At 39.5% G+C, this 27,365-nt stretch overlaps 1 protein-coding gene across 1 annotated transcript in view; it reads left to right on the top strand.

Annotated features, from left to right (window-relative positions):
- Positions 1-27,365, top strand: part of MIPOL1 (mirror-image polydactyly 1) — a 3,346,766-nt gene that overhangs the window by 1,042,317 nt on the left and 2,277,084 nt on the right. Inside the window, exon 7 of the mRNA XM_044073550.1 lies at positions 25,349-25,478. Within this exon, the coding sequence (XP_043929485.1) occupies positions 25,349-25,478 (130 nt within the window). The remainder of the gene's footprint in view (positions 1-25,348; positions 25,479-27,365) is intronic.

The raw sequence follows: 27,365 nt of genomic DNA, 5'->3' as shown, positions 1-27,365 counted from the left end.
TGAATACACTCGAACATCTACATTTATGGTAAGTATACACAACTGTACTTTCTGACAACGTCAGCCATAAATGGACGTCTGCATGTACAATCTTCAAAACTTTTCTGCCACCATTTTTAATGTTGACTCCTACATCGGTCTTTAGTTAGATTCTGTGTGTTGCTGCCAGCTTCACATAAGTGACCCATTGGGGATTTATTTCCTTGCTACTGTTTTTTATTAGTTCATGTCATCCGGGAAGGGCAAGTGTAGGTGTGGTAGGAAGATTCTACATAAAGATAGCCACAACCTTTGTCTTTTTTGGTTAGGGCCTAGTTATGACTTATCGATCCTGTTCCATTTGTCAGGCCTTTGTGCCTAAGACCTTGCATAGCTGACTTTGGCTTCAGATCTCTACCTGAAAAATCAGCAGATTAGCTAAAGATGTTTTGGAGATTTCCAGGGGCCCTTCAGCTGAGCCGGGTTTGAAGAGGAGTGCTAGCATATCTAAACCTGAATCCTCTTTGGCTGCGCCACTTACCTCTGACGTATCCCTTAAGGTTAGTGAAGACCTCACCGGATACACCGGATTGGAAGCTGCTAAGGAATCTGATCTTGGCATATCCTCAAAGGCAGTGCAGATGTCTGTTTAGGGCAGCATGGGGGAACTGCAGCTTACTGTGCTTGAGGACCCTGGGGACATTCCTACTGCTGTTGCTAGGGATCTTCCACAGACTACTCCAGACGTTAAGCCTACGTTGGGTTTCTCTACTTCTGCTCATGCATGTAATGAAAAAAGCAAAAACAAGACATTCTCATGTTCCTTCAGCTCCTCAGTCTGACTGAGATGCTTTCTCCTAAGGTCTTATCAAGGCTTTGATGGCTTTGTAGCCTTCATCGACAATCCCTGTTCCTTCCTTTACTTCCCCCCCTTTTCAAGAGTTGGGACACATGTTCTTTCTACAGTTAGTGATGATTCTTCCTCTGATGAAGATTCTCTATTGTATTGCACTCAGATTACATCCTCTTTAGAATATGCTTCTGCAGAGGATGAAGTTAATGCGGTGGGAGATTCCCATGTGGAAGAGATTTCCTTTGGTGAAACCATCAACAAAAATCAGGGAATTCTTCAAATGGGATTGTTCCCAGATTTCTGATGATGAAAAAAGGTAATGACCTTTTGCAAATGGAGGTTCCCTCTCTTTCTGCAGTGCCTACAGTTCTTCCAGCTTTCCTGGACACCTTTGCCTCCTCTTCTAAGCCTCCAGACTCTCAGGCTCTTGCCCCCAAGAGGCCAGATAGCATTTACAAGGTGCCTGATGATTGTATGTTTCTTTATAAGTGTCCCTCTTCTGATCCAGCAATTGTTTCTCTAGCTTCTGTTAAGCATTCATGATTGTCTACTTCTGCCAAACTTTTACCTTTGGATAAGGAAAGCAAGATTCTAGAGAGACTGGGTAAAAAGGTTTCTATCTCTTCAACTCTAGCTATCACAGCTTTGAATTGCCAAACTCATATGTCTAGGTATTCCTTGCCTCTGCTTTCCCAGGCTTCTCAAGCTCTTCCTCATTTACCAGACTCTGAGATTAAAACACAGGTTTTGTCTCTCTTGGCTTCCTCTTCACAGGTAGCTCGACATTCCATTAAGTGCTGCTTTGCTGCTGTTGAGGCATCATCCAGAGCTGCTGCTTTTGCTTCTGTGCTTAGGAGACATTCCTGGTTGAGACCTCGGCCATTAGCAGATGATACTAAAGCTAAATTGCTAGATGCTCCTTTGAATAAGTCAGCTCTTTTGGTTCTGCATCTGCAGATTTATTTAAGACTCTCCAAGAGAAAGGGAAGGAACTTCAAGATTTGAGGCACCTGTTAATTTTTCCAGTTCCTAAGTTCCACAAAAACTTCCCTGGCAAAACATCTTTTGTTAGGCGACCAGTTCGTTCACCTTCTGCCTCTGCCTCTGCTTCTGCTTCCAGGTCTAAAAAGTCTGTTAGGAGACCTCCTCAATCCAAAACATCTGCTTTAGCTCTTTCTACTCAGCAGCCTTTTCAAGCCAGACCCAGTTCTCTGTGATGGTCAGCCGTCTCTTCCAAGTCATACTCCTCTATTTCTTCTCTTCTCTCTCTCTTTTCCAGTTTGGGAAAGGATCACTCAAGATTCTTGGGTTCTGTCTGTTATCCAACAAGGATACTTTATGACTTGGAAGACTCTCCCTCCTTCAGTGGGAATCCCACAGCCCCCTTCAAATCAACTGGAATTGTTTCCAGAGGTCCTGTCACAGCTACTTTCTCAAGGGACAATTCAAAGTGTGCCAGTGGAACAAAGAGGCAGAGGGTTTTACTCAAGAAAGGGTAGCCCTGGGAGACCAATTCTAGACCTTTCCCACTTGAAAATTTTCCTGCAAGTGCCTTCTTTCTGTATGCTGTCCTTGCAAACTCTCTCTCTCCTCTGATTTCTCCTCGGTCTTACATGGCCTGTCTAGACATCAGAGATGCTTATTTACATATACCCATTCATCTTCTGTACAGAAAGTGTCTGCGTTTCTCAGTGGGTTCTTTGAACTTTCAGTTCTCTGCCTTGCCTTTTGGTCTTTCCACTCCCCCAAGGGTATTCACAAAGTGATTGGCCCCTGTGATTGCCTTCTTGAGAGTCCAGGGAATTCAGGTGTATCAGTACCTGGACAATCTTTTCTTTCTGGCTGCTCGGTCAGAACAGTTGTCTCAAAACCTACAGGTGGGGATTCCTCTCCTTCAAACTCTAGGGTTCATGATAAACTTCAAGAAATCCTGTCTGACACCATCTCAGGATCACATTTTCCTAGGGTATAGGTTCAGGACAGACCTTGTGATGTTTTTTCTTCCCATGGACAAAGTTCAGTCTGTCATTGCCTTTCTGAAAAGCCTTCTGCTTTCTGCCTCTTCCTTCCATTTTGGCCAGGGAGTTTCTTTTTTTTTTCTCCAGTAGTATTTTATTGTCTTATGTAAGAGATATCAGAGAGTACAACAAGCATATAAAGACACAGAAAACATTCAGGTGCAATACAGGCAAATTTTGAAAGTCATTCATAGAACATTATATACCCCTCAAAGTATACAATAAACAACTATGTACAAATATATACGCAAAATGCTACTGCAAACTACAAAGGATAGAGCCAAGTATTCTTAGTAACCTCCTAGATGGTTGGACCAGCATAGTGGGGCATCTCAGATCTAAAAAAGGACTTGTATCAATAAGTTTTGATTAGTTACGCATTAACTCAGTCTCCCTGAATGAGGTCAAAAATCAATTTCCAAAATTTCTGGAAGTAGATTTGTTTAGTAGGTTTGTTTATAAAGAGTTTTTGTGACGATATGTATTTTATTGTTAGTTTCCTGAATCCATTCCAAGATAATTTGGTGCGATTTAGCCAATTTTTAATTATATAAAATTTAATCAGTAGACAGAGGGTAATAAGTACATGGAATTTCAGCATGGGTAATCTAATATCTGTAATGTGGAATATTGCTAGTTCCCATTGATTTTTGGTACCCCATTTTTTTCTGATTTAACGTTGAGAGAGCAACAAAGCTTATATGTGTGGTTGCATGAGCACAGGATGTGTAGACGATCTGCTTGAGGAAAGGAGCAGCATGAACATGCTGAGGATATATTAGGGTTAAACTTATTTAGTGTGCAAGGAGTGAAGTAGAAGTTATTATTAATCATTAACTGTGTATAGATTAGTTTCTTTAATGGGGAAAGCTCAATAGAGGATTGTATTGCCTTACGTTTTTGGTCCTCTCTAAGGTTGGCATTATGTTGATTCCAGTAGTTAGAAAATAATAATGCATTTTGGAACTTTGAGGCCACAGCCAGTTTGTAAGAATTTGATAACATACTTTTTTTCTTGGATAAGTTGTTTATGAAATTATTTGTACTTATTTGTACTTACTCTATTGTTCACAATGTTCAGATCATCAGCAATAATTGATGTAAGAAGTTCTCTGATTTGGCGTAGGATAATAGTGTATTTTTGACTTAGTTTTAGTTCACATCTCATTCTCATATTGATTTCTCTTTGTATTTATAAGATATATATCCCATACAGTGTAATTCTTAATCAGAGGATAGTCTGAGAGAATGATCATTTTATTATTTAGTTTAATATTGGGATTCATGTGGATTGGTTGGATAAGGGCAAGGGCCCTGTCCAGCTCTATAAACTTTATCAAGCTCTGAAAGATCCTAACTTTTTGTTTAAGAATAGAGTTCATAGGAATGTTATTTAAGCTTGAAGTCGTTAGGAAGGGGAGAGCTTTGGAGTTAGAATTGTAGCTACTTACATGGTTATGCCAAATCTTAACCCAAAGAGGGTGCCATGTATCATCCTTCGAGTCAAAACGTGAAATTGAAATAATTCTGTTTGCACAAATAATCCAGTAATATAGTCTAAAGTCTGGCGGACCTAAGCCTCCTTTTTGTTTCGGATAGCATAGTTTTGTTAACTGATCCTAACCGCTTTTGGAAACCATATGAATTTGGCCAGTTCTTTATTGATTTTATTGAAAGAATTGTTAGGGGATGATCAAGATTGAGGCATTAAACTGATATAGGAACTTAGGTAGGACATTCATCCTGATAATTGCTGCTTTTTATATAACAAGGACAGTTTCAGCTGCTGCCACTTGTGTAGGTCCTATAAAATACCTGACCAAATTTTCATCAGATTATTCTGATACATAGATGAGAAAATATGCTCAAACTGTATCCCTAAATACCTGAAAGCATATTTAGTTTTAAAAGGGGAATCTGAGAATAAATATTCTTTATGTTGTAGTGGGTTGATAATAAGTGACTTCTTCAGGTTAGTTTTATAGTTCGAAAATCTATCAGTTGTGTTGTTTATGCTCTTAATATCTGATATAGGGCATTCAAAGTATAAATTTAAATCATTTGCATAAGCATATATGCTTACTTAGACCTTCGTAATTCTAGGGATAGTATGGAATGTGGCTTGAGAGATATGTAGTAGTAGATGCTCCAGGTATAAATTGAATAGGTGAGGAGAAAGGGGGGGGGGGCAACCCTGTCTAGTACCATTATGTATTTGGATGGGTTTAGATAAATTTTTATTAATGTAAAGGAAAGTATATGATTTATTATATAAAGTTTAATAACATTAATAAATTCTCTGGGATGTTGAATTGAGCCATGGTTGCAAACACGAACTTCCAACTTACTCTATCAAAAGCATCAATTACAAAACTCCATACCTTGGGCTCTTATCATTTTTAGTGAGATGTAGCATAGCATCCAACATTAATGTATTGTCCCAAGTCTGTCTATTTCACATAAATCCAGTTTGTTCTGGGGTAATTATGTGTGGCATAACTTTTTTCATTCTCTCACCCAAAATTGCAGACAAAATTTTAATGTCCACATTAATTAAGGAGATTGGCCTGTAATTATGTGGGTTTGATCTATCTAGGCTATTTTTGGGAATAAAGATTGTTTTAGAATTATTTAAGTAACAATCGGAAATACTGTTTATCTTAATGTAATTAGAGACTTTCAAAAGGATGGACAATAGGATCTGACTAAACTTTTTATAAAATTCTGCGGTATTTCCATCCGAACCCAGAGCCTTACCCATTTTCAATCTTCCTATAGTATCAGTTATCTCTTGTTGGTTGAGAGGAGCAATTAGGGCTTCAACATGATTCTTTTTTAATTTAGGGAATGTAATATTCTCAAGAAAATCAGTAATTTCTTCAGAAGAGGGTTGTTGAATATTTAGGCCATAGAAATCAGTGTAAATCTGATGGAAGATATCCAGTATCTGGGTATCCCTTTTATAAATCTTATCATGATAGTGAAGTAGTGAAATCCTGGCTGTTTCTTGCCTGTTTGCAATAATTCTAGTCAGAACTTTTGATGGGAATTGTGCCCATTCTGAGTATTTAGTTATGCATCTCAACTCATATAGAGAGTAATTATGTTGATATAATTCATGTAGTTGCCTTTGAGTATTATTTATTTGACTTTCTATATCAGAGTTTGGTTTAAATTAAAATTCTTTTTCTAATGCTATCAATTCTGCCATTAATTTTTTTTTTCCTTTGCCATTTTTTTTAAAATAAGCTGCTTCCTGAATAAGGACCCCCCCCCTTATTTGTGCCTTGCAGGCAGCCCATTGGATATCGTATGGAATATTAGTGTTCTCCATGTTTTGGTTCAGCTGTAATAAGATATCTGATATTTCTCAGACCACCTCCAATTTAAGTAGTAAATTATTATTTAAGGACCAGTTACAGTTTCTTGTCTTATTCATTGTTTTGTCAGGAAAGCTTATTATCAACCTAATTCTTGAGTGATCTGAAAAGTATCTAGGTTCTGGAAGATATTTAATATCCCCCACTGCCAGAGATTCGGACATGAGAAAGAAATCTATCCTTGACCATGTATTATGAAATTTGGAGTAGTATGTGTATAAGTTTTTCCTCTCATGTCCTTCCCCAAATGAGATAGGGTCTATCAAACATAGGTCGGCCATAAGTTCACCTAAGGCAGTTGACGCTTACAAATTTTTTGGGAGGAATTTACTGGAATGATCCATCCCTGGGTCAATAACCACATTCCAATCTCTTTCCAATACGTATTCATGATTTGGAAATTTGCTTAGAATGTTATGGATTTCTAAGATGAAGTTTTGCTGTTTCTGACAATGACCATACACATTTATGAAAAGAGTTTATTTACTATTGATTGGATTAGTGACAATAAAATAACACCATCTACCTCTTTCATCCGACTGTTGCTCCGTGATTGTTTGCTGAAAAGATTTTTTAATAATAATAGCTACCCCTTTAGATTTGGAATTATCCCCAGATGCTATTACAGCCTTAATCCATTTTTTATTTCAAGTGCCTTTCCAATCCGCTTTAAGCATGTGTGTTCCCTGTAGGAAACATATATGTGCCTCTGAGTTAAAAAATTAGGGGTAACAACAATCTAAACTTATTTTTATCTTGTAGACCCCTCACATTCCAGGACTCTATATCCCACATTCTAGGACTTAAATCTATAAACTGCATATTGGTATTACTAATATGTAATGTTTGTACTTTACAAGACTCCTTTGAATTTTAGTATGTATATGGTATTAAAGAACACAATTTAAGGGTACATAAGAAAACATATGTTTAGCAATAACATCATACCCCTTCAAGCCTAATCATGTGCCTATCCACCCACCCCAATTGCTTGAAAGAACAAAAGGAGATAAGGGTACAAACTCCTGCGTTACTGAATGTTGATTGTCATGAAGGATTGTGAACCCTATAAAAAACACTTCAAAACCATCTAATAACATCATCATAATAACTTCAAAACATATATACAAAATCAGTACAGTTCCTAGAATCATCATCCCTTACCCTTTCTACATGAAACCACTCCACTCCTAAATAAGATGAATATAGCCATAGTGATATTTGTTTAACCTACCAGTAATTAACCCCAGTTATCATAGCACAATAATTTGTTATTTTACTATGTTACTGTACCAGGTAAGACACTAAATACATGTTACCTAAATGTGTAGTATGAGAGCATTCATAAACATGCAGTGCCTGGTGTAGGTGTGATATGAACATGAGACAAAAGCATAAAATAATGTAACCCATTATAACTTTTGTAACTGCTATTTCTTCTTAAAGGGGTCTTTGTAAAAATATCCCCAAAACATTGCAGTGACCCAGCTAATAAAATAATTTATTGTTGCATACTCTGCAATATATAAATTGAAACTCAGAACATTAAAACAAATTAATATTAATATTCCACGAGAATCACAAAACGTGATCTCTTTATCAAGCATCACATTATGGTTGATTTAAAAGCATATGTGGGCCTATTTCCTTCTGTTGGCCCCCTTTTTCGCATTTTCGCTTTCTTCATTTTTAGTGGGCAAGGAAGAAAACAGAAGGAAAAAGCATTATGCTTACAGCCAGAAACTATTAGCTATTTAAGCACTTACAAAAGCCATAACTTTAACAGGTATTATTTTTCCAAGTTAAAATACTGAAATAATAACATCGTAAAATAAAGTAAGTTCAGATAGTCCCAAACTACATCAAATAGGTCAGTTATTTCCCTTTTGAACTTAGACATCTGTTTAGGTAAGTAGGCTGTAAAAGTATAATTATAGTACACTGAAGAAAATACCATTGTCATGGTGTTGAGGTGTCAGTTCTATTGAAACAGTTGTAATAATCTGGTTTAGAAATATCTCTATCTGTTAGAAAGTCTTATATCTGTGAATATTTACCATCCAAGGCAAAGGGTTGGTTGCGAACAGCATATATAGATTATTTGCATGCTTTGGAACTCTCTGTAGCCCCCATTAGTGTGACTTACACTACATGGGAAGGTTAGAGTGACAGTACAGGAAGTGGTAACTCAGGTACACTCCTACTTCCGAACAGTAACTGTCATATGCGTTCCTAAAGGGCTACTTCCTGCTTAGATAGTATCCCTTGTTTAGCGTTTTTTAAACTTAAAGTTTCAGATGTAAATAGATTTTCTCTGAAAGCCACAGCTAGAAAAAATTAGCAAACATCCAGTGACTGCAAATGAAAGCACTCAAAACGCCAATAAGGACTGACATAATGAGTTTTAAGGCACTGGGGCCAGGAAGTTTCTAAGACTACTTGGGTTCATGGCTTCCACAATTCCCATGCTGCCCTTTGCCAAGCTTCACATGAGGAAATTTCAATGGTTCCTAAAGGCAACCTGGTCACAGTGTGCTCATCCTCTAGAAGTTCTGACTCCTCTCCTCCCCTGCCTTAAAACAGAGCATCTCTGGTGGATTTAGCAGCTTACTCTAAATCCATTCCTTCCTCTTCTTCAGCCCCAGTTTTCTCAACCTCTTTTCACAGCATCTCAGACACAGGCTAGAGAGCAACTTTTTCTTCCAGGAAGGTGTAGGGCCTTTGATCTCCATCTCAAAGGAGGGAACACATCAGCATCAGGGAAATAAGGGCTCGGATTCTGGCTTTGCAGGCTTTTCATCCTCTCTATCAGCCAGGTCCACTGAAAATTTTTACAGACAACACCACTGATGTTCTTCATGTTTCACTGTTGCAGCCATCACCTGTGGGTTATCCCTGCTGTGGTAGCCATCGGCCGGCCTGAATACCAAAGTCAATGTTTTTTGGCTGCTGTCACCTGCAGTCTGACGTCAGGTCATCAGTGCTATAAAGTAAGGCAGCCGACGCCATTACATCAGTCTTTCTTGCTGTGGAGCCTGCAGCAGAAGCAGTTCATAAGTATGCTGGTCGGTCGCTACCAGAGTTTGAATTACAGCTGAAAATGTCTAAAGCTAAGTACCCCGTTAACAGATGTCCAAAAATGTTAACAATTGTCTCGCCTGTGGAAAGCAGATCCCACACAGAGACTTCCATTCATACTGCATCACTTGTTTAGGCCCAGACCACGACATCCCCCATTGCCAGTTCTTTGCCCTCTTTAACATGAGAACCATTCACTGTAGAGCTCTTATTGTAGACAGGTATTTTTGTCTTCCGTCTTTGCATTCCAAAATGGCGTCTGTCAGCCAACAATCCGTGGACATTCTGAAAAAATGCAGAGATAAATATAGAGACAGACCATGCAAGGCTAAGCCTTCCGATAACGCTATTGCTAAGAAGGTTGTCAGTTCGCCAGAATTCAGTGAGGCGCTTTCACAGCCCCTGATGCCCGATATGATATCTATGCAGGCCTCTATTGAGACCCTTTCAGAGTCTGGTATGCTGCAGAAATCTTCTTTTTCTTCCGAGCCTTTGGTTGTCTCTGCCTTGGTTGGGTCCAGAGCCGCGACTCAAGCACCAGCTTCTGTGGAGGCTTCTCGCACTACCGAATCTAGACAAAAACTGACGTCTTCTTATCCAACTACTGTTTCTCTCAGACCAATGGATAATCTTAGGCCTAGAAGCCAGGCCACTCCTAGAAAGTCTGCCTCTAGCCACCATCTTGCTCCTGCTCTACCACCCCAAGCACAAATGCTTAAAATGTCAGAGGATCTCATCTCTCTTATCAGGGGGCCACAACTGCTGAAAGAAAAAGACACCCTTCTCCTGAAATTATGACAGAACAAGATTCTGAGGAATCTGATTATTCAGATTTTGAAGAGGAACAAACTCTGACTGCTCATGAGGATTCAGATGCAGAGGAATCCATTCCTTCTGCCTCCCCACCAGAAGACCTTTCCTTTGGGGAAACCCTTCACACACTCAGGGAACATTTCCAATGGGCATCACAGGACTTTCCCCAGTCTAAGAAAAGACTGAGAGAGTTTCTGGACTTGCCTCAGCACAGATCCCTGGCCATCCCCCCTATTTTAGAAGTGGTGGATGATTTTTTCCATGAATCCTGCTTAGCCACTGACGCCCTCCTACCTGCTCCCAGTAAACCTGACAGGTATTACAGAGTACCGGATTCTCACAAATACCTGTACAGAAATCCTGCTGCAGACCCAGAGGTCATTACACAGGGACCTAAAGGAGCTAAGACTAGTTCTGCCAAGAATCGTATTACTTCTGACAAGGATTCCAGAGCTCTGGACAGATGGGGTAAAAAAGTATACACCTCTGCAACCTTAGCTATCAGAGCACTCACCTGTCAGTTCCATATGTTAAAATATCAACAACACACTTTGGAACAATTAAAACAAACGATGTCAACCTTTCCTGACTGTGCCAATTCGAAAGAGTTAGCAGATTTACTGCACTCTATTTGTCAAGTGGCCAAACACTCATTACACTGTGGATATGATGCCCTAGAAGCCTCAAGCAGGGCAGCAATGTCAGGATCTGTCATTAGAAGACATGCATGGTTGAAGGAACAACCTCTCCCTGATCATGTCAAGTCTAAATAAATTGATGCACTTCTGGATAAGGACCGCTTGTTTGGAGTAAAAGCAGAAGAAGTGCTTAAAAAGATGGAAGACAAAGCAAAATCTATGCAAACATTAAAATATTTCTTTCAGGTTCAACCTCCCAGGTTCAGCAGGAACTTTCCCTCTAAGCACTGGTCCTTCCCTGCACCTAGCAGACAGGGCCAATGTAAGCCCCGCAGGGACAGACCACCCAGGCCCCCTATCCCAGGAGCAGCAGAAAACCAAGCAGTGGACCACTTCCGCCCCAAAGGCAGGGAGTTCTAAGCCATCCTTCTGTGGCAAAAACTCTCAATGACTCCCTCTGCCCTCCTTTCACTCACCAAAAGCTAGGAGGAAGGCTCTCCCTTTGCAAAGAAAATTGGCTTTTTATAACAACGGACCAATGGGTCTTAAAGATAATTTTTCAGGGATACAAATTCTTTTTTAATGAACTACCAATTCCAAGAGGTACCCAGACTTGCCTCCAAATCAGTGTGCAGAGGCATTGAAACAGGTCCAAACTCTCATATCCCAGGGGGTAGTATAATCTGTCACCACAGATCAAACAGGCAAAGGCTTTTATTCCAGACTATTCCTTGTTCCCAGAAAAGAGGGCACTTGGTTCCCCATCCTGGATCTATCCATTCTGAACACCTCCCTGGTGGTCCCCAAATTCAAAATGCTAACTTTGCAGCAGTTGCTGCCTATGCTGACAAAAAATGCCTGGCTAGTGACCCTAGACCTAAATGATGCCTACCTCCACATCCCCATAAGGGAATCGTGCAGGAAATTCCTGCACTTCAGAGCAGGATCACAAAACTTTCAGTTCTGTACACTGCCCTTTGGCTTATCTACTGCACTCAAAGTATTCACCAAATGCTTAGCCCCAGCCATAGCATTTTGCAGACAGAGAAATATGCAGATTTACCCTTACCTGGACAACTGCCTCATTAAGGCAGAGTGCAAAGAAAAGCTGCTCCAGGACCTTCTCTTTGTCAAATTCCTCCTAACTTCCGTAGGGTTCACCATCAACGAGAAGAAATTAAAGCAAACACCCTCCAGGAAGATCATTTTCTTGGGAGCTCTGCTGGACACAGCATCCCAAATGGCCTTCCTATCCCCAGAAAAGCAGAGCTTCCTGCCTCTCTACTTTACCCAGCTGGCTTCCAGACGTCACCTCACTGCGAGGAAGTTCCTGCAAGCCTTGGGGTACATGGCATCTTGCATCCTTCTAATTCCTCTGGCAAGGCTTCACATGAGGAAACTTCAGTGGTATCTAAAGAACCTCTGGTGTGAGCACTCTCAGCCTCTAGAGACTACACTCCCTCAGATCCCCTGTATAAGGGCTGAGTTTCTCTGGTGTGCAGGGGCCTGTGCCAAGAACAAGGGTCTTCCCTTCAACCTCCGCCCTACTGGGCAGACCATCACCACTGATGCCTCAGACATTGCTTGGGGCACTCACCTAGCATGCAGGTGCACCCAAGGTCTTTGGGATGCCCAACACCTTCCTTACACATTAGTCAGAAGGAAATGATGGAAGTACAAAAGGCTCTGACATCCTTCAAACCCCATCTCAGGCCAGGGGTTCTCCATATCAAAACAAACAACACCACAGTAATGTGGTATATCAACAAACAGAGAGGGACCCAATCTTACCCTCTGTACAGACTGGCCATGAACCTCTGGCTGACAGCCTTCTCCATGGGATTACACCTAATTGCCCAATACGTACCAGGGATCAACAACACCCCGGCAGACCACCTAAGCAGAAATTTACTGGACCACCATGAATGGCAGCTCCACAGAAAAATCTTTTTGCAAGTCATTCAGAAGTGGGGAACTCCAGAGGTGGATCTTTTTGCTTCGCACCTCAACCATTAGCTTAAAAAATTCTTTACCAGGGAGTATCACCACCTAGCGTGGAAGGTGGAATGTCTTGACCTTCCCCTGGAACTCCCTCTTTGTGTACGCATGCCCTCCTCTTCCTCTTATTCCTAAGGTACTGATGAAGATAAGGGAGGAGGTACTAAAGGCCATCCTCATTGCTCCAGACTGGTCCAGACAGCATTGGTACCCCTTACTGTGCAGCCTGACATTACAGCCTCCCAGGCAGCTTCCCCTGATCGCAGACCTCTTGATCCAGGTGGGGGGTGTTGCACCCAGGCTTGCAGGCTCTCAAACTGTCAGCATGGCTAATACTTTAAAAGAAAACAAGGGGCCCCTGTTAAGCAAGCAGGTCCTAGACATTATCACAGAGAACAGAAGGCCCAGCACCAGACAGTCTTACGCAGGGAAATGGAAAAGATTCTGCTCCTGGAGCCAGTCCAGAGGGGGCAATATCTCACTACCTTCCATCCCTCTTATCCTGGACTACTTAGCCGAGTTACTCAATTGTGGCCTTTCCTTCTCTTCTATTAAAATCTATGCCTCAGCCATTTCAGCTCATTTCGGTACAGACCAGCCTCTCTTCTCGCATCCTTTGATTAAACAATTCTTCAGAGGGACTTCTAATATCAGACCTCCCAGAAGGGCCACCCATGGCAGCCTGGGCCCTGAATTATGTTTTAGAAAAACTAACCTTACCACCATTCAAACCTGCTGCTTCAGCAGAATTGAGATACCTCTCCTGGAAGACTGCTTTCCTACTAGCTATCACCTCAGCCAGAAGAGTTTCTGAACTTCTGGCACTCATGGTCTTTGAGCCCTTCATCATTTTTCATGCAGACAGGGTCTCCCTGAGGACTAACCCCTCCTTTATGTCCAAGGTGGTATCTGATGTGACCCTCAACCAGGCCATACATCTACCCACCGTCTTTCCTAACCCTCAAAACAAGGGAGAAAGAATTCTGCACTCACTAGACATGCACCGACAGCTCAGATACTACCTGAACTGTACTAAACCCTTCAGAAAAACAGACCATCTTCTTGTCAGCTTTGCCCCAGGGGCAGAGGGGAAGCCCATTTTAAGCAAACCATTTCCAAATGGATATCACACTGTATCTATTTCTGCTACAGACTACATGGGAAACAACCACTTAAGTCTGTTTGTACCCATTCCACTCGGGCAGCCTCCACTTCCACACCATTCCTCAGAGGAGTTCCCACCAGAGACATCTTGGAAGCTGCCACCTGGACCTCTGTCCATACCTTTACAAAGCATTACCACCTACCTCTTTTCTCTAAGGCTAGGGCAGAGTTTGCCTCTGCAATTCTGCAAGGCATGCTGACCCATGCCTAAGTCTGTAAATAATCCTTCCACCACTCTCCTCAACTTTGAGAATCCTCCCACAGGTGATTATTGCAACAGTGAAACACGAAGAACATAGTACAGTTGTGTACACTTACCATAAATGTAGATGTTCGAGTGTATTCACTGTTGCAGTCCTGGTTTTCCTCCCTCCTACTTATATTCTCTTTCCTTAGGGAGACCTAAGCTTGTCACGGTGGCTTTTAGCCAACAGGACCACTTTACCATATTTCCTTGTGCTTCTGATGGGTTAGGACAAGAAAAACTGATGTAATGGTATCAGCTGCCTTGTTTTATACCATGGACAATCTGACGTCAGACTACAGGCAAAAGCATCTGACGCAGAAAAAGATTGACTCTAGTATTTGGGCCGGCCGAGGGCTACTAGCAGAGATAACCCACAGGTGGTGACTGCAATGATGAATACACTGGAACATCTGCATTTATGGTAAGTGTACACAACTGTACTTTCTCTGGTACATAAACAAACGGGGGCAAATCTTAATTTCTTTGCAGATTAGCTCTCAGGGCATGGGAAATGGCAATTCACTACAAGGTGACTCTTCTAGCTGTTTATATCCCATCTGCTCAGAACATTGTGGCAGACACACTAAGCAGGTCCATGACACAGTCCCATGAATGGATGCTTCACAGGGATGCATTTCTGGACCTGGTCCACTGGTGGGGTACCCCTCATCTGGATCTGTTTGCCTCACCTCTGAACAGACAACTTCCTCTTTTTTATGCTAGACTCCCACATTCTCTGGCTTGGAAGATGGATGCCTTACCCTTTTCATGTAAGGATTTTTTTTATGCATTTCCCCCCTTCCCTCTCATTCAGAAAGTTCTGCTGAAAATTCAACAGGACAAGCTGAAAATCTTGCTGGTGACTCCCTTTTGGCCAAGATAGCATTATTTCCCTCCTCTTCTGTGTTTAGCCAAAGGCCATCATCACAAGCTACCTCACCGCATGGACCTGCTCACACAAGACAAGGGATCTTTGTTTAATCAACATCTGTCAACCTTGCAAATGACCATGTGGGTAACCAACTTTTGATTCCTTTCATGCACGTTTTTACACATAACGTGCTTCAGGTTTTGCAGGAGACAAGAAAACCCAATACTAGAAAATCTTACATTTCCAAATGGAAGATATTCTCCATCTGGTGCCTTTCTAGAAGTCTAGACCCATTTTCTATGTAGTTCTTTCTTAGTTGTATGAATTACTTAACAGTGGTTTGTCATACTCCTCAGTGAAAGTTCACCGTTCTACTATTTATGCTTGTCTGCCATTATCCCCCACCTTAACATCCAGATTGGAGGTAAAGTTTTTTCTCAAAGGCGTCCCACATATTAAGCTTCCCAGGAAAACAGTTCCAACTCCTTGGGATCTGAATTATGTCTTAGAAAAGCTAACTGTGGCCTCTTTTGAGCCCACAGCTTCTGCTTCTTTAAAGTTTAGTACTTGGAAGACGGTGCTTCTGGTAGCCTTGACTTCTGCGAGGAGGGTTTTGGAGATTCAGGCTTTGATGGCATCCCCTCTTTTCTTGGTTTTCCACAAAGACAGTTTCTTTGTGAAATAATCCTTCTTCTATGCCTAAGGTGGTGAATGAGGTGTCTCTTAATAAATCTATTCAATTGCACACCTTTTTCCCGTCTCCTCAATCCTCCAGTGAAAGGATTCGGCATACCTTGGATGTACATAGGCAACTTAGATTTAGTTTTATCCAGGTAGCATCAATCAGGAAATCAGATCCAGCTCTGTGTGTCTTTCCATCTCAGGGCTCTGGGTTTACTTGTTTCTAAACAGGCAATTTCTTCTTTTTGATTTTTCAAGGCTTTTGTGTTTTGTTATGATTTTCATGGTATAAGTCTCTGGCTGCATCTATTAGAGTTTATTGGCCTGGACACTAATTCTGTTCTGGAGGCTGCTACATGGTCTTCTGTGCACATTTGTGATGCCCCTGCACTGGCCAATAATCAAGGAGCCTCAATCCTCACCACTGGCAACAGTGTGGAATGTACACACTGGGAGGATGAGAAGTACACACACAGTAAAGTGCAATTTCCATTAAGAAAACACAGAGATCACAGTCAGTGTGTGGCTGGTTTCTCCTTCTTTCTCCAGATCCCCAATAAGACTCCCCACTGGGGGAGTTACTTCAGATTTCAAAACCATAGGACATATTTAAAACATTATTGCAGGACAGTCTCAAATGAATAAAGAAAACATCTAAGCTGTACTTTACTATATTTCTCTCTGAATCTAAAAGAGTTACTATTCCCTTGAAACTTACTTACAGCAAGGCAAGTTCAGAAGGTGGTGATAAGTGGATATTTTGTAGGTCAAAGACAAAATACACAGTCTCTGTCTGAGAAAGTTATTGAAGTAATATCAAGTATTACTGCTGGGTTAGCTTGGATGATATCACTTTTTGTCACCTGACTTTAGTTCCCAAGCTAAACCCCCAGTTTAGCATTTGACATCTCCTTGTGAAAAATACATATCTCACAGATGTTTGCAGATCCTGGAAGGCGTAAAACAATTCTACATCTCAAACCTAGTAATTACTTCTCTTTCAAGACAATACAAAAAATGTCTAGCTCTAGACATTGTGTCTGCTAATGCACTGAAACTGAGAGATAACATTTTATAGCACAATCGTAAAACTATTTAATTTCAACTATTTTTTTGAAGTTTTGCAAGTTAACTCTGTATGTTCTAGTTTCTACTGTTAAAACATATACATTTGCACAGGTATATAGTTTATATACATTTCTGTTCTTTTCCAGTAGGGTACACTGTGGACACATCCTTGAAGCTCAGTACTGTACAAACTCTGTTCAACACACACTTCTGTATATGTAGTTTAATGCACACATAACCTATAGTTCTAATGCATTTGTAAGACAAGCATATAAATCATGTGGATATTCGCAAATGACATGATTATTTACAAAATTCCATATAGCTGGGCTGGCAGTATTGCCCTATGTCACAACGTTCACCATTACAAGTTAGATACCATTTCTAGATCTAAAGCAGGGTTTGCAAGAGCCATTCTCCATGGCTTTGTTGAAAATTCTAAAATTCATAGTTCCTCTGCTCCTTCCACCGCCCAAGGTTTCTACTAAGCTTTGGTATTCTCCCGTATGTTAAGAATACTACAACATTGAATAGAAGGACACAGTATAGTTGTGTAAATCTTACCATAACCATAGTATTCTGTCCCCACCCCCCGCTTCTTGTACCTTCCTTGGATGGCTTCTTATTCCTTAGCTTTGGTGTTCCTCATGGGGCATTTTAGTTCTGAAGATTTTACATGTGGACGTCCTTTTTATGGCTGATGTTGTCAGATCATACATGCAACATCCCATGTACTTGCGGTAGCTAAAACCTTTTGTATATTAGCTGGAGACTGGGTCGTTAGGCAGAAGACTACCTATTATGTCTATGGTTATGATAAGATTTTGCACAAATATTCTTTGTACTTACACTTGTATTGTGTCTTATAATTTCTGCATTATAGTTTGGAAAAAACAGTCTAGTCTCCTATATTGAAGATGCATTGAAACAAATTATAAGTCATGTGAAGATTTGTCAGTAACAAACCAGAAAATAATAACTAGACTTGGCTATCAACAAAGATTTGAGACGCTGAAACAAAAATCTGACTGGTGTTTTAGTTTGTGCCATTGATTGACTTTGTAGGGATAAATTGAAAGGAGCAACATTTAATAAGGATAGTGATACAAAGTAATTAATGTACTTCATGGCTAACATAAAGAGTTGTAGAGAAATGTTATATATTCCCACTAGAAGCAAGAGAATACAGTAGTTTGAAAACTTTTAAAAATAGATTAGGCAAGTTCGGGAGACCTTAAGTTATTATTGTAAAAGGTAGGCAGACCTACAGACTTAAGTCTTTTTTCTTATTTCACTGGATAATGGTGACCCCTAAACGGGAAAAGATGAAAGAAGAAGAAGAAGAACTGGATAAATCAGTAACTCAGAAATATAAACCAAAAAGAATACTAAAACAGCATGTGTAAGTGTATGAAGACAACTCCATTAAGTACACACACAGTTAGTAATATTGACATTGTACCCAGATAGCAAGTAAGTGGCCAAATAAGTTTAATGTTGAATATCTATTAACTTACTTGAAAAAATATTTGGAAAGATCACAACACGATTACCAAGAACCATAGGTGACACACAAATGTTATAACTGGTGAAATGAGAGGAACAACAGCATGGTCAGATGGGAAAAAAAGTTGCAGAAGGCTTTTCAGAAGAGGAATATGAATGCATCTGATGAAGTGGCAGTGAAAGGTTGTTCCATACTTCAGAGACTACCATATAAAGCACAAAATTACCAAAGACGTTTCATGTAGTATTGTCAGTAGTGTGTTTGCTGAGTGAAGTTTATAAGAGGGATGGATACCATTCAAACAAAGGATTATTTGCAGCATGCTTACTATGGAAATAATGAATGGAATAAGCTAACCTGAGCAGCAACATGTTTGTGTGGAGAAATTCAGGACAGTGCAGTGAGTTCAAGGAGAGATTATGTCAGGTCCTGACAGGGTTCTAAGGAATAAATGTAGCCACTCTGATGTAACTATGATAAAGAGATGAGAGCTGAAGGAATGCAGCTTAGTAATGATACAAATGCTGCAGAAGAGAAATGGAAAAATGAATGTTTTTGCATTGGAGATTCTGGTATAGTCAGTCATAAATCTGGTTCTGCATACAAAGAAGGCCAATTTTTTTACTTTAAAGACAAAAGATTTTATATTTAGTGCATACTTAATATAGAAAAAACTGAATGGAGGAAATGACCAAGAGCACTGCACCAAAGGTAAAAAATCCAACAAATTTGTTCCACAACGATGAGAGTTTAGCGCTTTCGTCAAAAGTACATTACACTGACTTCTTCAGAACTACATAACACACTTGTTACTGATTTAAATAACATGCCCTACTCCACAATTGGTCAACCAAAAAGGTTATCATTTCCTGTTGAAAGATGTCATATCCTACTACAAAGGTAGATCATTTCCTACATACCCTTACAGGAATTGTTAAACCAAAAATATTCCAAAAAATAAACATTATATAAAGGAAACAGCTTTTAATTTTAACATGGAACTGATAGAGATTTTGTCATCGAGCCCAGGTGGCACACACACATTTAACCTTATTTGCCACTTGAGTTGTAGAAATTCAAGAAAACCATCAACAGGTCCACCCCTTACACCCAAGTCAACCTGCTCTAATACAAAATACCTAATATGTTGACCAGGAATGAAAATAAAGAGCTTCCCTGAAGGAACAACCACCAAGGGAGAATTTTCATTGTACAATACATTAAACTCTGACTTTAAGGAGTTGCTGTGAAGTTTTAATGAGATTGTGGTGGTTGCTTTTATCTGTATTTAGGTCAAGCCATTTCTGAATCAGAGTGAAACTATTCTAAAAGATAAGAATTAGCTTCAACTATTTACTCAGCCATGAAAATATTATGGGATCATTTGCATGTTGGACAAATTTGGCAGGGTCAAAGTGCTAAATCATATCATTTACAAAGATCATGGGATCAAGAACTCAGCCTGTCATATTATGTAGGCTGTGCCCTGCAGAAAGCTGGTAAACCAAAGAATCCTAGGTTTAGCCAGTCCGCAGTTGTCAGGATATTGTAGAAGAACAGAATTATTTACACTATAAAATAACTTGAGAAAACCATTAAACATGGCCCCAGTGGATTGGCCTACATTAAGATTGTACTGAAGGCTCCAGATGAATGTTAGCTGGACAGTCTCATTATTATGGCTGGGATGAAAACTTCACTTAGATATACAGATGACCTGGTGGTTAAACTGATAATTTAGGTGTTGAGCCTGTCTACATTTTGTAAGATCTGTGAAAAATGTAAGACTTGCAACTGGAGGGAAGTTGCTAAAGGCACAAGAAAGTACATTACTCCAAAGAATAGGGAAGAAACATTCCTTTGCTGAGTAGTTAATAGAGATAGAGATCAGTGAAGCCAGCAGCTTCTGCAAACTGTCTCAGGTATTTAGGATGGACCACATCTCTTGATAATGAAGAAAAGTTGAGCCGCTTGAGAATTTTCTAAACATGATTGTGCAGTATGATTATTGTGTGTGGGTGTGTGTGTTTGAATGGGCAGGAGACTATATAAACCCTTGAGAGATGAAGACTGTTGCATTAACAGGGATACCACAAAATTGATCTGCAGGCCTGAGCCTGCAGCATTGTACTGCCAGTAAAATAGAGCTCTCTTCCAAAGTTGTTTTGGATTGCTGTATTGTCGATATTGTTATGAATGGTAGTAAGACTTTGCTTTTCTAGGCCCTGTGGTGCAGAGTAATAAAGCCCTTACTGCCAAACCAATGTCTGTGTTCATCTAGCAGTATTGATGCTGGAGAGGCTATGTGGGAGTGACCAGCCAGTATTGGCTCACCTCTCCTGGGGGGAGGAAGGCAACCTAGGTTGACTTCAATAGGCAGCATACAAACCAAATCAGCTCCATGTTGTATAAGTGGTGAGCCCCTTTTTGGGAGGTTAAGCATGTGTAGTACTTAAGTGGAGCTTGCAGGGTTGCCAAGACATGTTTCCTGGCAGCAGTATGGTGCTGCACTTGTGTTCTCGATCTCCTAACCAGCTCTGGACATTGGTCAGGTTAAGCCTGGGGCAGCTAAGGTGGTTTCAGTAGACCTGGTAAATGAGGAGAGCCAGTGGCAGATAATGGTCAGTTGTGGTGAGAGGTAGAGAAATAAAAAAAAAAAGACACTTGGCTTTTTATAGAATGTAGCAGTGGGTGTTATGAGAGTGGAGGTGTCAGTACTCACATTTCTTCATAAGAATGGCTTTTTTGGAGCTCTTTTCACTCCCATGCATCATCCTACATATTTCTTACCCAGTGCCTATGTCTATGCTGGGTCTTCCAGCTTCTCCTTACCTCTCAGATTAACTTCAGTATAGCTGGATTCAGTCCCAGAACTAAAAATGTCTTGGATCTCTTAGCCACCACCATCAGCCCATTTATTTTTTAATACTTTAGGCCTACCACATTGCTTCCAACTACCATTGGGCATGCAGTGAGAGCATGAGGTGCATCATCCTGCTTCAGCAGCAGCTTTTCAGCCAGGCCAATCTCAACTCTCTCTTTGGCCAACACCCCCAAAGTGACATCCCCAACCTTCCCTGGAATTGCCATAAGGAGTGCACACTTATCTCCCATCACTAGAGAATGGGTACCCATATTCCTAAATTGATGCTGTCAGTCCAATGAGCTATTAATTGAACCCCGGTCAGCTGGGATGTAGTCAGAGCTCTATCTCTCTACACCACCACCATAGCAGCACAAGAATGCTTTTTGGTGGTGGTAGGACAATGGATCTACCCCCAGCTCCCACCTTTGCAAAGTACAGATGTCATGCAGGTGGACAAAAATCATTTTAATGTCTGAGTTGTCTGCTAAGTACAGATGTCCTTTCCCAAGGACCAGTGACCTTGGAGTTCAGTGCCTTGGTTCAAGAGACTGTATACCTTACATGGGACTATGGCACAAAAAGTATATATTAAAATGTTAGTGCTAACTCCATTTTGAACATACTGTTCAAATATAACTGTATCTAGAGATTACTTTGTAATATCTGCACTTGTTTATGACTGGTAATTTGAATAATAGCCCTTCATCAATATATTTTTAATTACTTAGTAAGACGTGGCAGTGACTACCGAGGGACTGTAAGTAAACAACTGATATAATTTTGAAGGGGGTGGTAGATTGTATTAAGTCAAGAAGGGAGACAGAATGAGTTTTAAGACTGGTTCTAACAGGTTTCTAATAAATAGTGTGCCATGTTAGGTACTGTAGTCAGTTTTGCAGTAGGATATAACCAAGGTATGTAGAATTGTGTACAAGTAGATATTTGAAACTGTAGCCCACAGAAACACATTTTCCTGAAAAAAAAATGCTTTGATGAGCTCTACTAACTGGCACTACAAGTGCAAGTGCAGACTAAACTGTTTATCTACTGATTTATTTATTTATTTAACATTTGTTAACTGGGGCAGTCCGACTGAGCTAGCGCCCTTTTTCTGCGGAGGCCCAGGCGAAACGCTCCACAATACAAAGTATACAATGAAGATACAGCTTTTTTGAGAATTTACGGCAAAGTATCAAATGACAAGTTTGGCAGAGACAGAAGAAAAAGCAGAAGAAGATAAAGATAAGTATAGAATAGTAATAAAAGCAAAATAGTTAGGTGAGGTTCAGTAGTAGGGGAAAGAGAGTGAGGGGAAGAAAGAAAAGGGAGGTGTTATCAGGTAATGGAGCAAGATAAAAAGGGGAAAGAAGAAAAGTAGTTAATATATGAAGTAGGAAAAAGAAGGCTATCAAGTAGAATGATTGCAGGGACATAACCATATCTTGCTTTTTAAAGGACATTCTTTGTATTTCAGATCTGTAGCTTATAGCTGTGAGACTTTTATGGCTTGATGAGTTTGGTAGGTAAATGTATACAGAGCAGGTTATGACTGGTAAGGAGTGGAGAAATCTTTTGTTTGGGGATGTTCATAGAGCTTGTATCCTCACTTCACCTAAAACCATTCTGATTTTTTTTTAATCTTTCAAGGAAATGAGATGTTGATTAAGCTGGCTTCAGTTAAATTTGTTAGAACCATTTCTGTCCTGATTTTCTGCTTCACAGAACAGCTTGTTTTTTTCCTTGGATGTGCTGTTTACCCTAATGTCTGAAATACTAGATGTTTGGGAACTCAGTTTCTAGGTCTCTTTTTTTTTAATAATTTTAGTTGCCCTGTCAGCTAAGATGACCATCTGCAGATACTCAGTACTTCTCCTTCCCTCACAGCTGATTCGCTTATCCCTTGGACTGGGCCACCAAGCTTGGGGCATGATTAATGGAGCATTCAGTCATCTTGGGGGGGATGAGGTGTCTTGAGCCTGCATGAAGTGCTTCTGACTATAGGTTTGCCCTAAACTTCCTTGAGGTGAGCGGCATGCAGTGATATTAATATGTGCTGCTAAGGTGTTCAGCCAGTGATGCATCAATATCCAACCTCCCTTTTGTGCACATACTTGCTTGCAGGACACTATTACTCTCCAGCCTCCACTAGAGAACAACATTGTGCCATATAAAAAAACTTCTCCTCTTAATGAGTAAGATATGGAAGCTAGCCATTGGCTGCTTAAGATTACCCCTCTACCAACCCCCTAGCTTCCCATATTGCCATCATTGCAGTTGGATGCCCTGCTCCATGCTAGTTGGTTGGCCAGAGATAAAGCTGTCCCTCACTGATGTCCCTTTAGGTTTATTTTCCTTAATCTGCACTTGGCACTTAATTTACTTTACTGTTTTACCCACCCTAAGCCCCCCTTTGAATCTGATAGGACAAAACTTGCATTTTGTGAACAGTATTCCATTAGATATAGTGGTGGCATCCTTACAGTTTCTTTAGTATTACTATGTTGATGTCAGTCATATCTTTATTAATGATTCTGCAAGTTCCTAGCATATTTGGTATAAGCTGAGATATATGTTAGGCACATGGATGTATTTTACTTTTCAAACATTAGGCCATTTATTTATGTAATGAGACTGGATAGAGTGAAGAAAATAAATGCTTGTGTCAGTGTCTGAATTTGTTTTTAATTTATTCTTTCTTTCAGAATCATTATATGCTTGAATTGTTTTGCTGTTTAAGCAAGTTGGCGCAGGCAGGGCACCCCAACATACACTATTCATTCTTCAGTGTGCTGAGCATCTCTGCCTTGCATGTTATATAATGCATGCTGAAAGGAAAGAGTTGTATAAGTTGAATTTAGTTTTGAAAATTTTGGATAAACATGCACTTTTAATTCTTAAATCATTGACTTAAACATAATGACAAGGAAAAATGCCATTCAAATATGCAAATAGCCACATTTCACAATCTGGTGCTGGATGTGTTTATGTTGTATTTTACTAGTGGAGAGGGTTTTAACACTCCTATTCCTATATGTGTTAAAAAAATGAAATATTGCATTTTTGTGGTCTACACTATCTATAGCGAGTAAGGTTATGACTCCGAATTTGAAAAACAAATCTACACTGCTTCAAAGAATTTGTAAATATTGCAGCTGAAGTCTGTCACTTGGAAATCATTATAATTAAGTCAAGGGCATCTAAAATGACCTCTTACTACAATGCATGGACAAAACTTGGAGATCTGCCTGACAAGTAAAAATAACCTCATTTTAGATTTAATGTAATGTTTTGTAATGTGAATGACTTGATGGTTAATGGGCACTCCTGTAAATAGTTGTTTTTTCTTTTGTTTGTGAGGTTTAGTTGAATTGTTTTCATTTATGTTTACAAATCTCTGACTGTAAATATTGTTATGACTATTTTACAAATTGCAAATTCAAGAACAATTTTAAAAAATCCATGCTGTGTTAAAGAATGTTTTCCTGTTCAGCTAATAACTAGTATGTACTGAAGATCAGCTTACAGCATCATCAAGGTGTAAGAGTGTTATGCAGACAATAGTTAGCATATCTCTGTCTGGGCTGGTGTAGCGTAAGTACATTGAGAGCACACCTGCTAATACAGGAGCTTAGGCTTTTATTTTGACTTGAGTTTGTGTAACATTACAAGCAAAATATATTTGTATGTGTAACATTACAAGCAAATAGCTTAACTCTCATATATCTGTCTGCTGCTCCATGTAAACAAACTTTATCTATCACCACAAAGGGATGAAGCAGTGCTGCTGTTTATCCTACAAAAATTCCACTCTCTGCATGCTAGTTCTGAAAATCATTCTGTGGTGTGGTACCACTCTTGGTTAACCACTGTATTTGTATATACAATACTGAAAGTGCTGTAAATGTTTTATGTAAATATTATCATGTTTTTCAGTGGGTAAGTACAAATAGCTCACAGCAATTCTTTGTATACATCACCAAAGTAATCAAAGAAGTTTTGGAAGTTTTAGGTAATGTTAGCACTGAAAAAGACCAGATGCTTTACTTGGGAAGAAAAACATGAAGTAACGAAATAGGTTTGAAAGCATAACATGCAAAGATTAAGAAGGAATGATTTTGTCCTCCTTTTGTGAATGATGTGAACAAGAACACTAGATTAATTTACTAATTTTTATTTATTTTTTATAGCACTGATTGAGGAAGTATATAGTGCCCAAAGGGAACGGGATGCAGCTGTTATGGCTAGACTTCGCCTTGCCAATGAAGAAAGAGATGAAGCTATTTTAAGAGCCAAACGACTAGAGCAAGCTGTAGAAGAGTGAGTATATATGCTTTATTTTAATTTCCTAGAATTTTACTAATTGATAAAGAACTTATAAACAATCCCTAGTATGTGTGTTTTCCTTTTAATGGTGGGTTACACCTCAAGATTTTGAACTTTCAGGGTGTGGTATTTGTAAAATGCTGTGCATTTCCTTCTCCTCTGTCTTAGGAAACAAGTGAGTGTAGAGGCTTGACTGTTAGCATGTTTTGCTGCATTTTTAATCATTTGGACATCTGCATATCATAACTAACTGTGATTACTTTTACTTACCAGAAGAAGGTTAAGCTCTAGTATCGATGGGAGAGGTGATAAATTAAAGGAGAGTGACATTTCATATAGACATTGCTTCACTTAAAGAGTACAAGATTGTCAAAAGTTGCATCACATAGGAAATCAATATAGGCTTTAAGCCCATGAGGTATTTATTGCTCAGGCAGAATTTCTGCTAATTACTGTGTATTTTGGGATTTAAAGATACCTTCTAATTTTGCAGTCTGTCAATACAGGCAAAGTGTTAGAAATCTAAAATTAGCCAGGTGATAGAACAATTACAGTATGTACAAATTCTGTTTCACGTGAGTGGACGGGTTAGAGAAGAAACAATTTTAGTAGTTAAATTGTGTGTGTGATTTTGATCTGTCTTTGCCTTCTGGTGGATGAGAGTTCTAAACACTATTCTATATTCTAGGATAGACATAACTTCTTAAATGAAGCACAGATAATTATTGAGTAAACAGATCTTTGTGTACACATTTTGTATATGTATGAATTATAGTGGTATTAAAACAAGGCAGCAGAGGCACTTTTTTCATAAACTAATGCATATCTATTAAAATAGAAGACAACATGTTCAAAAGGTTAAATGGTGCAAACTCTTCCTTAGCATTTGAAACGTAAATAAAACAAACTTTACAGTCTCCTGTACAAGTTTAGATTTAGTCCCAAAATAAATTCTGGCACATACTCCCTAGCTGCATTTTTCAGTGAAATATCTTCAAATTATCTGAAGCTTCTTCATGTTCTAGCTTCTCTTCCACAGCACATTTCTCAGAACCTCTGTTCTAGGTACAAAACTCTCATCTACAGTGAGAGGCTAATTTTTCTGATGTCCAGGAACACAGCCCTTTTTAAGTATACATTAATTAAACCAGTTAATTGCTTGTTACCAGCAGTTTTTAAAGGAAATTCTCCACCTAATAGAGATATACCAGTCTTTTCTTAAAGAACAGCACATTTTCTTTACAACAGTTTTTATAACATTATTTACATGACACCATTTTTAACACTTCGTATCACAATATTATTTACAGTAGTATTTGTATGACAACAATTTTGACACAATGGGGGCAAGACCCACCACACTATGCGGCATTGACACCTCTACCCGGCATAAAGCCCTGTAATTCAGGCCCAGAAGATGAGTTTTGGATCCTGGATAGGATATCTGCTTCATGGTGGTTTAAAAATAACCAGAGCTTCATTCAGTGATCATCAAAGATTTTAATGAAAGTGTCCACTGACAAAGCATAGTATCTCAGTCTGTTGCTTGTTAAGTTACACTAAGTTCATGGAATGTGACCAATGTAAAATCCTTGCCCATGCGATAAATACTTTATTGACAAAAACACCCACTTGATCACTAGATATTTTCCCTATAGTGGGATACCTGGTCTCAGCTCCACTTAGTATACAGCTTAAAAAGTACCTAAGATATTCTTCCTCAAAATCCTGTGAAAACATTGCTTCTAGGCTCACCTCTGATGATTTAGTATAAACAATGAGGGATTTACTGAAATCTAGGAATGGTAGATATGTTCTGAGCATAACAGTTGCTTCAATTTTTTAAAAGCATTGTCAGGATCTTTAGCTTTAAGAGGCATC

This window comes from Protopterus annectens, chromosome 6.part0, assembly GCF_019279795.1.
Source record: "Protopterus annectens isolate FY-2018-M chromosome 6.part0, PAN1.0, whole genome shotgun sequence".
Classification (NCBI taxonomy): Eukaryota; Metazoa; Chordata; order Ceratodontiformes; family Protopteridae; genus Protopterus; species Protopterus annectens.
Note: the sequence above shows the minus strand (reverse complement) of the source record. Positions and strands in the feature narration are given on the sequence as shown.